Raw genomic sequence first — 16931 nt, 5'->3', positions numbered from 1 at the left:
GGAACTGCACAGGCCCTCCCCAGTTCTCCTCTCACCGCCGCCGCCCTCGCCTGCTTTCTGTATCATGGTTCTGAACAAAGCCCCAGATTCCTTTACCACCTGTTCCAAGAGGGTGCTATAAAGATGAGGTTAGAGGCATCATATTGTCCCTTCTCCTGCAGAAGTGCAAAACATACTGATTGCGACCTGATATTCTAGATTATTTACCATCCTATTCTTGGGATAATAATATTCATAATCCCAGAGTTTAGGTGTGCTTGTAGTGGCCAGAACCAGAGATTCTAATCCTATGTACTTAAATCCTGAGAGCTTGTAATGAGGGCCTAGGAATATAAGCATATTCCTTCCTCTGTGTTTAGAAGCAGTTTCTTTCTGCTGTGTGCAGAAGAACAAATACGTACACAATTATCATTGACTTAAGTCTTTTCAGAGCATGGGGTAAATTATCTTTATCATAGTTAAGTATATTTTTTTCTAACAGGTTTAAGATTGAAGCTGTATAATTTACACCTTGAAGAAAACAGTATTGAGCACCACACGGATAGCTATGTGAGCGGAGGACTCATTGTGAGAAGATGTCAGCCTTTCAAGATCCAAATGACCTTCAACAGAGATGTCTCGAAAGAAGACAAGCTTCAATTTGTTATTACAACTGGTACGGTTCCATATGAGTAATAATGATTACGCAAGAATGATTGCTCCAGAACACACTTCAACATCATCAGAAACAGGTCATCTATATGACAGAAACAGACACCACACAGTGGTAATAGCACCACACCATTTTACCTCACAGATAAGGAGAATCAAGATACTCACCGAAACAACATAAAATCTCTGTCTCACAGCCAGCTCACAGATGCAAGTTATTTTCCCAACAAATTCACCAGACCCTCTAATCATCTGCACTACACACTGACATAGTGATGCATTGTCTTGACGAGGTATTTACCATAGGGGCAGGAAATCCTAATCATTGACTAATCTCTCACACAGGCAATCGCAGTCAGGCGCTATCCAAAGAAACAGTCAGTCTGCAGCACACACCCACATCATGGAACCTCACACCACAGACCTCAAAATCAGGCAATTCTCATCACAATCTTGTCTTTGGACACCAAAAATGCCATTCTAAAAAACTGATTATTATGTTGTATGCATTTTGTTGTACAGGGCCGTCCCCTTCTGAGTCAGACAACACATGGGCCAGCTTTCCTCTCTCCAAGGTTCAGGACTCTGCTTCCTGGGTGGCGGCTAAGCACAGCAATAGTAAAAATAGTCTGGTTGTCGCCATCTCTAGTCCTGCCAATGCTGTAATTGGACGCTACAAGCTCAGTATCAAGATTTCATCTAAGAATGGCAAGTCTACCTCCTTCCGGCTGGGTGGCTTCATTCTCCTGTTTAATCCTTGGGCTCCAGGTAAAAAACTATATTTTATATCTTTAAGTGTCCCAGAAACATCTCAGATAGCCAAGAAGATCTATTACATTCAGCAAATTCGACAGATTGTATGTCTATAGTTTATCAGGACTCTAAAGATGGCTTTTCACATGTTAAATTGTTATTAATTTCTGCAGCACTACATTTGGTGTGTATAATGCTTTTGGATTGCTTATGATACCAAAGAAGGTTATTACCTCTGGAGACTCTTAGTGTATCTGTGATGAATCTGAATTCAAGCCAACAAAGGTGCAGGATGTGTGTCTCCAGTTGGATAGACTTAATAGAAGTATAATGACAAGCTGCTCGTGCTGCAAACACTTCACTGCGAGAGAAGGAGGGCCAGCGATCAAACACAGGTCTGCATTGGTTTCCAAACATAGTAGGCTTATCAAGAACCAGAAGAGGGGGAGCAGTGCAAATCCCTCAGGTGTTCCTTTTTTGTTGTTTTCAACCCCACATGTGGTACCCTTAATTAACAGAGTGAAATTGTGGGTGGGTAATTACTCCAGTAATATTTTTGCCCACAGTTTAAGATCAGAACTCATCAGAAATTAATCCTGTCTTCCATTATCATTGACTTTACTCTTAAAGCAAGTGGCATAAGATTAGATCTCTTAAGGTTCCTGGTGTCTGCAGACCTCAGGGGTTACTGCTAGGGCAGTGAGAGGTGATCATTACAAAACTTGCTATTAATACTAACAGGGAAGATATGTGACATCATCGAGTTGTCACTAAGTGACAAAATGTTGCTCAGTGTGTGATTACTTGTTTGAGAGTACAATAATAAAGGAAGTTGTATCTCAACCACATAATTTGGCTTACTTCCTCATCAGGTCTGATCCTGTTTGGATAGTGCCACAACTTAGTGGAAAGGACAGGTCCCCTACATGTGATGGACTTGTGACTTACAAGTGAGGCAGTTTATTTTTAAGTCAAAGAAAGGAGTATCTGTATTGTGCACACTTCTTGATGTTAGAGCATGAACTTCCAGAGAGTAGTGCACAATCATATGACATGTTTGGTTTTTAGATATCGCCAACTCAAAACCATAGCAGTAAAGTTGTGTTATACTGGGATGAGTATTACTCCAGAGACAAAAAAAATTAAATGTGCAAATGTACATTTACCTCATATTTCCCTATGCTGAATATTCACCATGTGAAATTTCCAGATGCATAAATGGTTCACATTGGAGTACTGAAGGAAACATACAATTGATGTTGAGTTCTTTGAGTAATCTTGGATATGTAAATCTCAGTAAAGTAAGTTTGCTCTATACATTTGAGTAGTGTTATTGATTCAGTATCTGTCTGTTAGAGCCCAAAGCTTGGTGAATGATCGTGTTAGAGATTTAAAACGTGAATGTTAGTTGTGTAGGTGTCAACATTTCAGACTAACTTGTGTGAGAATGTAGCCTCCTTCTAGCATGGTTACCCCCATTTTTGGCCTGTTTTTCAGTGTGTTTTGACAGTGTCACTGGGATCCTGCTAGCCAGAAACCCAGTGCTTATGGTTTTGCCATATTTGTCAGTCTGTTTCACTGTATTTGTCAGTATGCTTGACTGTGTCACTGGAGTCCTGCTAACCAGGACCCCAGTGCTTATGCTCTCTCTGGTTCCAAATTTGCACTTACATACTGGCAACCCAGTATTCCACTCCAGATTGGCATACTGGACCCTCCTTATATGTCCCTACTATATGGTACCCAGGGCATTGTGGTTCCAGGGGATCCTAATGGGCTGCAGCATTACTTTTGCCACCCATAAGGAGCCCTTACAAAGGCTTCTACAGGACTGCCATTGCAGCCTGTGTGAGATAGTGCATGCACTATTTCACAACCATTTTTCACTGCACAAGGTCACTTATAAGTCACCTATGTCTGCTTTCCTACCCTGAAGGCCGGGTGCAAAGTACCTGTGTGTGAGGGCACCCCTGCAGTAGCAGAGGTACCCCCACGTCATCCAGGCCCATTTTCCCAGACTTTGTGAGTGCAGGGTGCCATTTTATATTTGTACTAGACATAGCCCAATCCCTGGATGGCAGAACAATGCATTTCCTTTAGGAGAGGGGTGTTACACCCTCTACCTTTGGAAATAGGTGTCACAGGCATGGGGGAGTAATCTCCCAGAGCCCCTGGAAGTGCTGTGAAGGGCACAAACAGTGCCCTCCTTGCATAATCCAGTATACACCAGTTCAGGAACACTAGTCCCTGCCCTGGCGTGAAACTGGACAAAGGAAATGGGAGTGACCACTCCCCCTGTCCATCACCACCCCTAGGGTGATGCTCAGAGCTCCTCCAGAGGGTTCCTGGGGTCTGCCATCTTGTTTTCAGGGTGGTCAAGGAACTCTGGGAGTATCGCAAAGGGGCCAGCAGGTGACATCAGAGCCCGCCCCTGATAGGTGCTTACCTGTGTTGGTGACCAATCCCACTTTCAGGGCTATTTAGGGTCTCTCCTCTGGGTGGTTCTTCAGATTCGGCTTGCAAGACTCCAGCAGGAATCCTCTGCATCCTCCACTTCATCTTCTACCATTGGATAGACCGATAACTGCTCCAGGAACTCTGCAATACTGCAACATAGAAGCCAAGAAGCCTTCTGCAACATTGTAGCTCCAGCGCCTGCCAGCATCTGCAACAATTTCCAGGTTGTGCACCCTCTGAGGACTGCCTGTCTTCAGCCTGCACCCAAAAAAACAAAGGAATCTCCCGTGGAGTGACGGAGTCACTTCCCTGCTGCAGCAGGCACCTCTCTGCAGCGACGAGTCGACCTGGTCCTTCCTGGTCCCGGGTATCACCATTTTCCTCCAACAGCAAGCTTTGCATTTGCCAAGGCTTGTTGGCAGAATCCAGTGACGCAAACCAGACTGCATTCATCCATCCGGCGTGAGACATCACCTACACCAACCAGGAACCCGCATCTTGGTGCAATTCTGACTTTGTCTTTTAATCAGTGGTTCTTCTTTTGCACCTTCATCTGGGTGAGCAGGGGCTCCTGTTCTCCCTGGACTCTTCAGTGCTTCTTGGAATTAGTCCCCTTCTTTCACAGGTCTCCAGGTCCAGGAATCCATTGTTTGTGTCTTGCAGTTTCTTCTGGTTCTTGCACTATCTTTTATCATGACTTCTGTGTGTTCTTAGGAAACTTGCTGTACTTTACTCCTGCTTTCCTTGGCTCTGGGGTGGGGTATTTCACTTACCTTTGGTATTTTCTCACACTCCCAGCTCCCCTCTGCACACTACACTTGCCTATGTGGGAAACCGACATTCGCATTCCACTGATTTAGTGTATGGTTTGTGTTCCCCAAGGCCCATTGCAACCTGTTGCGATTTTCACTGTTTGCACTACTTTCTGACTAATTACGTACCTGTTTCTGATTGCTGGTGTATATATTGTGGAGTTTGCTCACCTCCTAAGGGAGTATAGCATCCAAAGTATTTTTGGCCTTGTGTCACTTAAAGTACCTTTATTTCTGGTAACACTGAGCATTGTCTTTCTTGTGTGTGAGTACTGTGTGACTACAGCGGTATTGCAAGAGCTTTGCATGTCTCCTAGTTCAGCCTTGGCTGCTCTGCCTACAGCTACCTCTAGACAGCCTGGCTTCTAGACACTGACTACATTTCACTAATAAGGGATAACTGGACCTGGTAAAAGGTGTAAGTACCTGTGGCACCCACTGCAAACCAGGCCAGTCTCCCACAACTTCTAAATTTCATTACCACCTCTCCATACTCGTAACAAACGTTCAGCCTGATTTTACTTATCTTTGTCTTAGCGCTGTTTGGCTGGAATATTCTTAAACATATGAAAAACTGGAGGGGTTTAAGGAGTAGTACAGAGAAATTAATGGAGGCTAGGGAGAGACATGCACCCACCTAGAAAAGAGTAACCCCATTGCAATTCACAAATTGCTCTTCTATAGTTACTTTCGAAATGCATTTTTTATTTAAGAAATGTATACTTGTCCTGGCCTTCCAATATTGTAGCCTTTGTAACAAATGCTACATTGAAGCCTTGGGGCTCTTTACTTGATTTCTTAAGTAATTAAAAGGGAGAATCATCTGCTGTCCTCTAAGAGCAGGAGAGCTCAGTTTTTGTTGGAGGAAGGTCAATAGTTCAAGCTACCTTGCCGGTGGAAATCAGTTTATGCCTGTGCCTTTCTACTCCACAACTGCAAATTGTTAGAAATGTATTTCAGCTAGGGGCTATAATGGGGTATGAAGGGGAACGAACGGATCATTCCAGATTAATGGAAGACATTAAGTAAAGGTTTTATCCATGGGTAAAATATTTTTCCAGTGGAGAGACCAAAAAATGCACAGAAGGCTCCATTCTCCCGTTGTGGAATTCTACATTATATAGAATTGTGAAATTCTCCATTATGTAGAATTCTGCATGGGGAAGTAGGACCATATGCACATTTCCAACACTATGCGTTGCACAGCTTTCCAAGTATCTAACTAGGAATGTTAGTAAATAGAAAGAAAACAATAAAATATGTTGGGGAGGAGATGCATATTTTCAGCTACATTTTTCTTTTCTTTTTTTGAATAGGGCTGATTTTGTAAGTATCTCTAGAGTATCTGTACTGCTATAAATATTTGCATAACTTTGAAAGGCTTTTTTTTTTTTGGGGAATAGGCATCCACTTTTATAAAATTGTCCATAGATTTCAATGTGAGGATACAAAGAGCTGCGCTACTAAACCTGTGATAACCGAAATTTAGTTGCATCTATTTTTTTCTGCACTGACAATTTCAAATTAATATATACGTTTTTTAGAACAAAACTGTCAGGTGCAAAGCAAATTCCTACAGTAATATGTTTTTGTTCATTCTTTGAAGTAGTTAATTGCCAACGTTTGTATCAAACACTGCTGCTGGGATTTCAAGCAACTTTAATACTGCAGCATACATACGGAAACATTGCAAAACGTCTTCAAAAAGTGCAGGTTAAGTAACGGGGTGGGAGTTAATAATGGCAGCACAGTTATTACTCTGTGAACTTATCAATAAGGTTCTCCCTATTACATTTGCCACAAAGAGAAGTTGGAGACAGGACTCCTATTGGTCACTGTCGAGTCATAATTATCGCTTTTGGGCATTTTGAAGGCTATTGGCGCCTTGCCCTTTACCAAAAAGAAGTGAATCGATCTGTAAAAACAAAATATGATACACGTCGAACAAAATAAGTTTAGCTTTAAGTGTATGCGGCCGTTGCAATACTTAATCATAACATCAAACACCAACAATACAAAGAGGTGTATTATGTTGGTTATAAATGATGGAAGTTGTCTGCGTTTTGTGTTTAACTAACCTTCCAAAAGGAGGAACAGTGTTGCTTTGGGAAATGTGGAATTTCAAAGAAGCTGCCCTTAGACTCGCTGAAAGATTGTATTGCTGTAGAGAACAATTTCATATTTGTTGATACTGTGGGCAGAATTTTGAGGGTGCCCTCTGCAACAGTCTTTTTTTGGCCCCACCCCACCCCATGACCACCTTCTCGGATTCCCTTACTACCACCCGGCAGATGTGCCCCTCATCTCTCCATAGCCCCCCTCTCACATACATTAATTTCTTTTAAAGCGCTTGTAAAAGCTGTCCAACTAATCCCCTCAGCTATCCACATAAAATATAGTTCTGTTCTTTGCCACAGACAGATTAGCCCTTCTACGCTACTTTATGCTGAGTCAAAGCTGCCACTAGACAAAACTCCCATCTCTCTCCCTAGCAGGAACATTGATCAGAAGATGTAATTGTTTCCTGCAGGCTGGACGCACAAGGAACTTTTCAGCAGGTGCTTTTCAATGACAAGTTTCGTAAGTGATTGCTGAACACAGCGCTCCCCTCAGGTCAGCGCCCCCCAATCCAGGTCAGCACCCGGGGCGGACGCACAGCTCGCACCACCCTAAAGCCGGCCCTGGAAGGGAGAAAAGCCCATGCCTAGAGAAAGAGTAACTCGTAAAGGGCATAATCTGCCTACATTCTTACCTAAAACGAAGATAGGGAGAACAGGAACAGGGCTTGTAAAGAGAGGGAGGAACTTGTAAAGCACACAATCTTCCACAACTTTTTCCTGAAGCAACTCTAGCTATATGAGCAGGAGCCACGTCGGAGACGAAATGATCCGCTTTCTTGAGCATGGTATTCAAGATCACTCTATAGGTCTACGGATTCGATTTAGTGTGCATGCATTCTCTGACCATTAACTATTAGACGGATAACTTCTCGAATTTGGAGTTTGTTTCACACTTAAGTATGTGTTTAGACTAGATAGGTGTGAATACAAGGGAACAGGAGAAATGTTGAGCTGCAATTTCTGGAGACCAACCATTCATTTTATTATGACTTTAATTACTAGGAAGAACTATTACGTATATTTACATCAAACAGCTTCTGAGGGGGCAAACGCATATTGAAAGGCATCTAAACATACAAAATAGAGAAAAAAGCTATTTGCTGGCATTGTGTCTGTTCGTAACACTTCTTGTTACCTGCGTTTCCAGATGACGATGTCTTTCTGGATGATGAGGAAGCAAGGCAAGAATATGTGCTGAATGACAATGGAATAATATTCTTTGGACAAGAAGACTTTATTTTGGAACAGGGATGGAACTATGGGCAGGTAAGTGAATGGTGTGCCTAATGGAATGGCAACACACAAAATATGAGTGGGAATAATGCAGCACATAGCTAGTTCTGGCGAATTTTCCACGATCAGTGATTCCCATTCCCCTAATCATTTTTCATCCATATTTCCTAGTTGGCAGTTAGAACGTTGATTTTATATATATATATATATATAATATATATATATATATATATATATATATATATATATATATATATAATAATAATAATGACACTGATATAATATGACTGTGAATAGAAGGTTTCTTCAAGGGGCCAGACTCGGATTGTCGTAACCTGTTTACCTTAAAACGCAAGCAAATACTGATTGAAGATGCGATGTGGAATCCTAGGGCCAGATGTACACAGGTGTTTTTTGCTCACCGTGAATCAGGCCATTTGCAACCATAAAAAAGCCTTTTTCTTATGTACAAATCCTGCTTTGCAGTTTGGTAACATATTGCTGAATCGCAAAATGAGTTTGCGATTCAGTATTAGGAAGGGGAGTGTTAAGGGCATCCCTTTCTAATAGCGACTCGCAGTGGGATGCATAAATGCTGCTGTCTTCAGAGCAGAGGGAACCAGGTTTGAGTCTCGGCCTTGGCGGCTCAACATCCTTTGATTCTGGGCAAATCACTTAATCTCCCTGTGCACTTAATTCAGAGCCTTGAGACCCTCAGGGGTGATTTGCAGTGCTTTACAAATCCTTGATTTGTAATGTTTTGCAACCAAAATGTGGTTGCAAAACATTTAGAGTTTACCACCAACTTCAAGTAGGTGATTACCCATCCGCAACTGGAAAGAGGTCCCCAAGGGACCCCTTCCCCTTTGAGAATGTGGGTTCAAACAGTTTTTAAGAGCAGGCAGTGGTCCCACATACCACTGCCTACTCTTAAGAGGTGAAAAAAAACCTTTTCATTTTACTTTTTGAAATGCATCCTGTTTTCTTTTAAGGCAAAAGGGCTGCATAAAAAAAAAAAAAACTACTTCATATAAAAAGAAGTCGCAGATATGGTGGTCTGCTGAGCCCAGCAGACCACCATTCCTGTGATTTTGGCCATTCCCAATAGATTGCACATTTTGACGCACCTCATGAATGTTGATGAGGTTGGTCCATTTTTGACCCACTGGGAATCTCTAAATTTGTTTGAGACGCAGTAGTACATCGCTGTTTCTGATTTTCTTATTGCAAATCACAGAAATTCACAGTTATGAAATCACAAATACAAAGCTAGACACACCTGGCCCGTAGTATGTAGCTGATGCAAAATTTCACTAAGTGGTTCATTTGCAACACATAATAGCCTTCAGGTTTTGGGGAAAGCGAAGAAATATAAGTGCACTATTACGTCTAATACCAATACTATGACAACTACTGCTCCTATAAATAGTAGTGCACTACTCGTAGTATAAGTTTTACATCTCCGATTTGTAGCAGTAATACTACTACTCCTGCTACTTGCTACATTTACATAGCACCTAATACGAAGGAATAGTAAACTGAGGGTCCATGATTTCCACAAAATATAAAATGGAGAAATTTGGTGGTGTATTGATAGTTCTTTGATGGTAGTAGCATAACAAATGAATGGCTTGATACTACACGGCATAGCTTTGATGCCTCACTGCCGGAAGGCTGATGGTGAATGGTGGGAATGTTTTATCTGAAGGACAACAATTTTGTTGACACCCAGCCTCTATTTCTCTTACAGTTTGAAGAAAATATATTGAATATCTGCCTTGCTATCCTAGATCGGAATGTCAACTACAAAGAGGATCCCATTAAAGACTATTCCCGCAGGAATGACCCAGTCTATGTGGGGAGGGTAGTGGCCTCCATGGTAAGGATAAGGTTTAAAATATTTAATAAAGAATATTTTGAACTACTCATTTTTTTAAATGTAATTATGGTGCTAAATATAATTGTGAAATGCTTTGGGCTGGCACATGTGCATTACCTCCTATCTACCCTTGATGTAGCAACAGATAGCTAAGTAGTACAGATAGAGGAACAAATGCCTTTTTAGGTTTTTAGCCTACCTGTTTTTGAAAAACCTATAGTGGACAATATTAATACCTACAGTAGGCTTTTGGCCAGCCTATTGTTTACCATTTGTTGGCCTTTTCAGTCTGATGTTCTTGTTTCTTATTTGATGGCTTCCCTTCCTCTTTTTGTGTTTGTCCCTCCCGTGGAGCATAACTGTTTTGCAGGGTTTCTGATTGAATAACTTGTATCCTTCTGCTGTTTATGTCAGGCAACTATTTTTTTTAATTTATTTTCAGCACTCCTTAAGAATGTAAGTGTTTTCTTCCCCTGTTTTATTCACCGTTTCATACCAGATAGCTTATTCCTGCCTTTCACAAAACATTTATATGGAAAAAATATTTATTTATTTACATGTAGCTCACATCTTCCTCCGTTCTCCAATAGCAGTTGCTAATAATACATTCAGCAAAAAGACAGCTCTAGAGTTTGGACTTTGCCCTGTAAAGTAACTGCAAGTGGCATCTAAGGATGTTTCTGAAGTATTTCATCCGTCAGTTACACAGCTTGTGAAGAATAGTCATTCTTGTGAGTAAATAGAAGCTTCATGTGAGCACAGCTGCGATCCTGGTGATATATGTTTATAGATGTTCTTAGACGTATTCCATGTCACAATCTTCAAATCTATGAACAAGTACAAAATGTGCTACATGCAGGCTACATTGCACATTATAAACTACTTGTTAAGTATGTGTGTTTTCTTCCATATATGGCTTCATTGGAGTTGCAGACTGCTTTCTTTTTAATTCATTTTTTGGAAAAATGGCCAGATTCTTTTTTATTTAAAAAAAAGCATTGTCTATGTTTTACAAGCACACTGAAAATGTGCTAATACTACCCCAGTAGGTCTCTAAGGTTGTCCTTAAGGCATTTGTCAGCAATACATCAAGCAATTCCTTATTGACTGTCTCAACCTTAACTCTGTCCTTCTTATAGGTGACATCCACTTGATAGCTTGTTCAGCTATAGCTCATTACCTTTTATTATTTTTTCCCATATCCAACTAGTTACCTCTTAGCATGCCTACTCATATGTCTCCTAATTCATTGTTCACATTATTCAAGATATATATATATATATATATATATATATATATGTTCGATGGCATTTGTAGCTGCAGATACACATGCTATGCATAGCTCTTCCGAAATCTAGCATTGGTCTCGGAGTGTTCCAAGTTGTTTTTCTTTGAAGAAGTCTTTTCGGAGTCACGGGATCGAGTGAGTCATCCTCTCGGTTTCAGTGCGCATGGGTATCAACTCCATTGGTAAATTGTTTTCTTTCCGTGGTCGGGTTTGGACGTGTTTCCTCTCACTCCGAGATTTCGATTTGGAAATCCTCAGAAAACCTTCTTATTCGTCGGTATTATTTCGATCGTGTTTCCCATCTAGCATTGAAGTTGTAGTACAGTCGGAACCTTCATTTTGCCCTTCGGGATGTGTGCGCCCAACTCAGGCCTGTTCGAGCCTACCGCGTGGAAAGCCTGATGGATTGGACTCCATTCCAATTCTGCCCTCTTTGCCACATGAAGTACCCCTATACAGACCAACACTTGGTTTGTAATTTGTGCCTTCTCCAGACCATCAGGAGGAAGATTGTGAGGCCTGTCGATCATTTTGATCAAAGAAGACCCCGAGAGATCGCAGAGCCTAAAGACTAGAAATGGTGGCGAAAAGCAGTGAACATCTCAACGTCATGGAGAAAGAGCAGGCGCAGACAACAGTTTCCATCCGAGACACAGACTCCACACAGGAATCAGAAGACGACAGACTCATCACAGCTGGCCAGCACGTGAGTATGTCTGCCCCTACACCCCTGTAGAAAAAACATTCAAAGGTCTTGGGTACACCACTGCCGGAAGGCCATGGTTCGGTCCGCAAAAAGACTGCTGGCGACTCTTCTTCCGGGTCGGCACCGATAAAGCCACTCCTCCATCTACCTCGGAGTCGAGCAAACCCATTAAAAGCACCACTTCAGCCTCCAATCAAAAAGACCCCATTCCTCGGAGTCCAAAATTCGGCAATCGGCTTTGGAGCTGAGGCATCCGACTACTTTTTCGGGACTGAAAAAGATACGCACCTCAGAGCCGAAAAAATCCTCATATTCAGAGGAACAAGGACTTTCCAAAAAATTAAAACAGATTGCAAAGCCAATCATGGAATCTCATAAGACTTCTGAAGAAGAGATTAAGATTGAACCAATATTACAGATTATGGATGAGAGACAGTCCAGAATCCATATTCATAAAGAGACAGGAAGAATCATCACTGCACCTCCTTTAAAAACCAAGAGAAAGCTGGCTTTCCAAGAGGAATTAGACTCTGTGCAACCACCAGCAAAAATGCAAAGACAAACGAGAAGCCACTACCTCTCCATACTTCTCCTCCTCAATCTCCACAGCTCTCTTTCTCACCTCAGAATATCCCACCACCACTGCCTTCTTCAGCACATTCTTTATACTCACATGGAGATACAGCAGACCCATGGGACCTCTATGACCCTGATCCCATCCTGGATAATGATCCAGATATTTATCCATCAAACCTTTCTCCTCCAGAAGACACCACTGCATACACCCAAGTAATATCTAGGGCAGCAGCTTATCATTGAATAGCCATGCATCTGAGCCATTGGAAGAAGACTTTTTGTTTAATACACTGTCTTCTACTCATTCCCTCCTTCCAATCCACACATCTCCTGTGGGGGGAAGACTACAGCAGTTCCACTCTCATTGGCAAAATATCACCACAGACAATTGGGTATTATCAATTATCCGCAATGGCTATTGCCTAGAATTAAACTCAACCCCTCCAAAAGTTCCACCCGATACCACAAGTTGTCCCCAGAACACAGCGTTCTGTTACAACAAGAGGTACAATCTCTACTAGTAAAACAAGCAATAGAATTTGTTCCACATTCCAAACAAGGAACAGGAGTATACTCACTATACTTCCTCGTTCCCAAAAAAGACGGCACCCTCAGGCCCATCTTGGACCTCAGGCCCCTCAATCTATACCTCCTGTCAGAACATTTTCACACTACTACAAAAACAGGATTACATGACTTCAAAGATGCGTATTTCCATATACCCATCCATCCAGCTCACAGAAAATACCTCAGGTTTGTCATAGCAGGAAAACACTAACAGTTCAAGATGTTGCCATTCGGCATAACAACAGCTCCAAGAGTGTTCACAAAGTGTCTTGCAGTAGTAGCAGCCTACTTAAGGAGACACCACATCCAAGTCTTTCCATATCTAGACCATTGGCTAATAAAATCAAGCGATTTTACACAATGCCAACAACACACTCATCATGTGATAGAAACTTTGCACACCCTAGAGTTCACTCTCAATCACCAAAAATCACACCTTCAACCAGACCAGGTACAACCTTACCTAGGTGCTATTCTAATACTCAACAAACCCTAGTTTATCCAAATATACAAAGGATACAATCTTTCCAGAAACTCATACCACTCATACAGCCAAATCAACAACACACTGTAAGATTTATCATGAAGATTCTAGGAATGATGGCATCTTGCATAGCTATAGTCCCACATGCAAGACTAAACATGAGGCCCTTACAACAGTGCCTCTCACCACAATGGTCGCAGGCACACGGTCAACTTCAATATCTAGTGTTAATGGACCGCCAAACATATATGTCCCATCAGTGGTGGAATCGCAGCAATTTAATGAAGGGGCGGTCATTTAAAGACCCTGTGCCTCAGACCATAATCACAACAGACGCATCAATGAGCGGTTGGGGAGCTCACCTCAACAGTCAGACCATCCAAGGGCAATGGGATGCCAAACAGAAGCAGCTACACACAAACCACTTAGAATTATTAGCTGTGTTTCTTGCCCTCAAAGCGTTTCTTTCATCCTCTTCTCAAACAGAAGAATGTTCTCATAAAAACAGACAACATGACAACCTGTATTACCTCAACAAACAGGGTGGGACACGTTCATCTCAGCTGTCCCTTCTAGCCCAAACAATTTGGAAATGGCTAATTCACAATCAAACTCATCTACTAGCACAATATATTCCAGGGATAGACAATCAGATGGCAGATCTCCTAAGCAGAAATCACCAACAAACACACGAATGGGAGATTCACTCCCAAGTACTTCAAAAGTGGGGAACACCAGACATCGATCTATTCGCAACAAGCGAAAACTCATAATGCAAAACCTTCGCATCCAAACATCCACATCCCTTGTCCAAGGGCAATGCTCTGTGGATCAATTGGTCAGGGATATTTGCTTACGCTTTTCCCCCTCTCTCACTCCTTCCCTTTCTTGTCAGCAAACTACGTCAAACATCACTCACCATGGTACTCATAGCACCAACAAGGGCACACCAGCATTGGTACACAACACTTCTAGATCTGTTTGTAGTACCACATTCCAAACTCCCAAACAGACCAGATTTTTTAACTCAGAACAAAGGTCAAATCAGGCATCCAAACCCCAGTGCCCTCAATCTAGCAATTTGTCTCCTGAAGTCATAGAATTTGGTTATCTAAAGCTTCCACCAGAATGTATGGAAGTAATTAAACAAGCACGCAAACCTACTTCAAGACAATGCTACGCAAACAAGTGGAAAAGATTTGTTTTCTATTGTCATTCTAAAAACATAGATCCACTTACAGCATCTATACAACATATTGTACGCTATTTACTTCATTTGCAGACATAAAACTTGGCTTTCTCATCCATCAAAATACAAATTACTGCAATATCTGCATATTTACAGAATATTCAGCACATTTCTCTATTTAGAGTTCCTGTTATTAAAGCCTTCATGGAAGGATTAAAACACATTCCGCCTAGAACACCACCTGTTCCATCGTGGAATTTAAATATAGTACTTACCAGACTCATGGGACCACCTTTTGAACCCATGCACTCTTGTCAAATACAATTTGTAACATGGAAAGTCGCCTTCCTTGTAGCTATTACCTCTTTAAGAAGAGTTAGTGAGATACAAGCGTTCACTCTTGAAGAACCTTTTTTCCAAGTACACAAACATAAAGTTGTACTTAGAACAAATCCAACCGTTCTACTAAAAGTAGTATCTCCTTTTCACATCAACCAAACAGTGGAATTGCCAGTCTTCTTTCCACAGCCAGATTCTGTGGCAGAAAGAGCTCTTCATACCCTAGATCTCAAAAGAGCTCTTATGTACTATATAGATAGAACTAAAGATTTTAGGAAAACAAAACAACTTTTCGTTGCTTTCCAACAACCACACAAAAGCAATCCTATATCAAAACAAGGATTAGCTAGATGGATTGTTAGATGCATACAAACATGCTACATAAAAGCAAAAAGACACCTTTTGATCACTCCTAGAGCACATTCTACAAGAAAGAAGGATGCGTCAATGGCATTTTTAAGGAATATACCAGTGGTTGAGATATGTAAAAAAGCCACATGGTCAGCTCCCCATACATTTACAAAATACTACTGTGTTGATGTTTTATCACAGCAACAAGCCACTGTAGGCCAGGCCGTCTTAAGGACATTATTTCAAACAACTTCAACTCCTACAGGCTAGGCAATGCTTTTTGGGAGGACTAACTGCTTTCTAGTCTATGCATAGCATGTGTATCTGCAGCTACACATGCCATCGAATGGAAAATGTCACCCAGTGTACATCTGTTCCTGGCATGTAGGGCTGCAGATTCAGATGCACCCTACCTCCTCCCCAGAAGCCTGTAGTCGTTTAAGTTTTTACATTTGTACATATGTATATACATTTACATTGGCATGGACATCTCTTTGTATTCTTATACTCTATCACTCCTTCCTTCACCCTTTGCGGGAAAACAATCTAACAATGGTGTCGATGCCCATGAGCACTGAAACCGAGAGGAGGAGTCCCTTGATCCTGTGACTCCGAAAAGACGACTTCAAAGAAAAACAACTTGTAACACTCCGAGCCCAACACTAGATGTCGGAAGAGCTATGCATAGCCTGTGAATCTGCAGCACTGCATGCCACGAACAGATGTACACTGGGTAAGGCCATTTTCCATATATATATCTATATAATAATGTGTATAGTGTTTCCATAGAAAAGCATTTTTTGACTTGCATATATCTTTAGCACCGTTTGACAGACCTTCACGAAATTTTCCAAAGAAAGAGTTCTGGTGATTCTTGTTGTTCACGGAAAGTTTTGGAGAATTCCTTAAAGCGGGGCCAGAGAAAAAGGGGGCGGGGGTAAAAGAAAAAGTGAATTTCCCATGTGAATTCCCATATGAACTTTGAACATGACTACAGCCCAAAGCACTGGAAGGAATTTCACCAAATTTGGCAGCAAGCTAGCTTTCGTTATGCAGATTGTGCTTTTGCTTATTTGGTGTAAATTTGTTCAGTATTTTTTGAGAAATTAAAGGGAAAACAAATTTCTACATCTCTGGCCATGATGACTTTCACAAATAAATAAATAAAAAATGTGAGTGTTTGTGAATGTGCATGCGAAAAGAAGAGCTGGAATTGGCTGACCGCAACCTGACTAGAAAATTGCAGCGGCCATTTTATTTACGGGGCACGGTCCCCTAGGGTGAAAATCCTCATTGAAAGTGGCATGAGGAGTCAAGTTGAAGGTACCCCGACCCCAGGGATATTTTTTAGGGGCAGATTATGGGTATAAAATCATTTTGCGTCACCATTGTAGTATTCGTGAAAATTTGCGAATTTTCACAAATTATTAGCAAAATATTCGCAAATGTGAAATAAAAAAAAAAAACACTGATTCATTCATACACAAATGCGTTCACTCATACATGCACTCAGATTCATGCACCCA

General features: G+C 41.4%; 1 protein-coding gene across 3 annotated transcripts in view; it reads left to right on the top strand.

Annotated features, from left to right (window-relative positions):
* Nucleotides 1–16931, top strand: part of LOC138304022 (protein-glutamine gamma-glutamyltransferase 6-like) — a 418261-nt gene that overhangs the window by 205499 nt on the left and 195831 nt on the right. For 2 of the 3 annotated variants that reach the window (XM_069243672.1, XM_069243673.1), the window contains exons 2-5: nt 482–655; nt 1174–1419; nt 7941–8059; nt 9777–9905. In XM_069243672.1, the coding sequence (XP_069099773.1) occupies nt 482–655; nt 1174–1419; nt 7941–8059; nt 9777–9905 (668 nt within the window). The remainder of the gene's footprint in view (nt 1–481; nt 656–1173; nt 1420–7940; nt 8060–9776; nt 9906–16931) is intronic. The other variant, XM_069243674.1, reaches the window with a different exon arrangement.

This window comes from Pleurodeles waltl, chromosome 7 (assembly GCF_031143425.1).
Source record: "Pleurodeles waltl isolate 20211129_DDA chromosome 7, aPleWal1.hap1.20221129, whole genome shotgun sequence".
NCBI classification, from domain to species: Eukaryota; Metazoa; Chordata; class Amphibia; order Caudata; family Salamandridae; genus Pleurodeles; species Pleurodeles waltl.
Note: the sequence above shows the minus strand (reverse complement) of the source record. Positions and strands in the feature narration are given on the sequence as shown.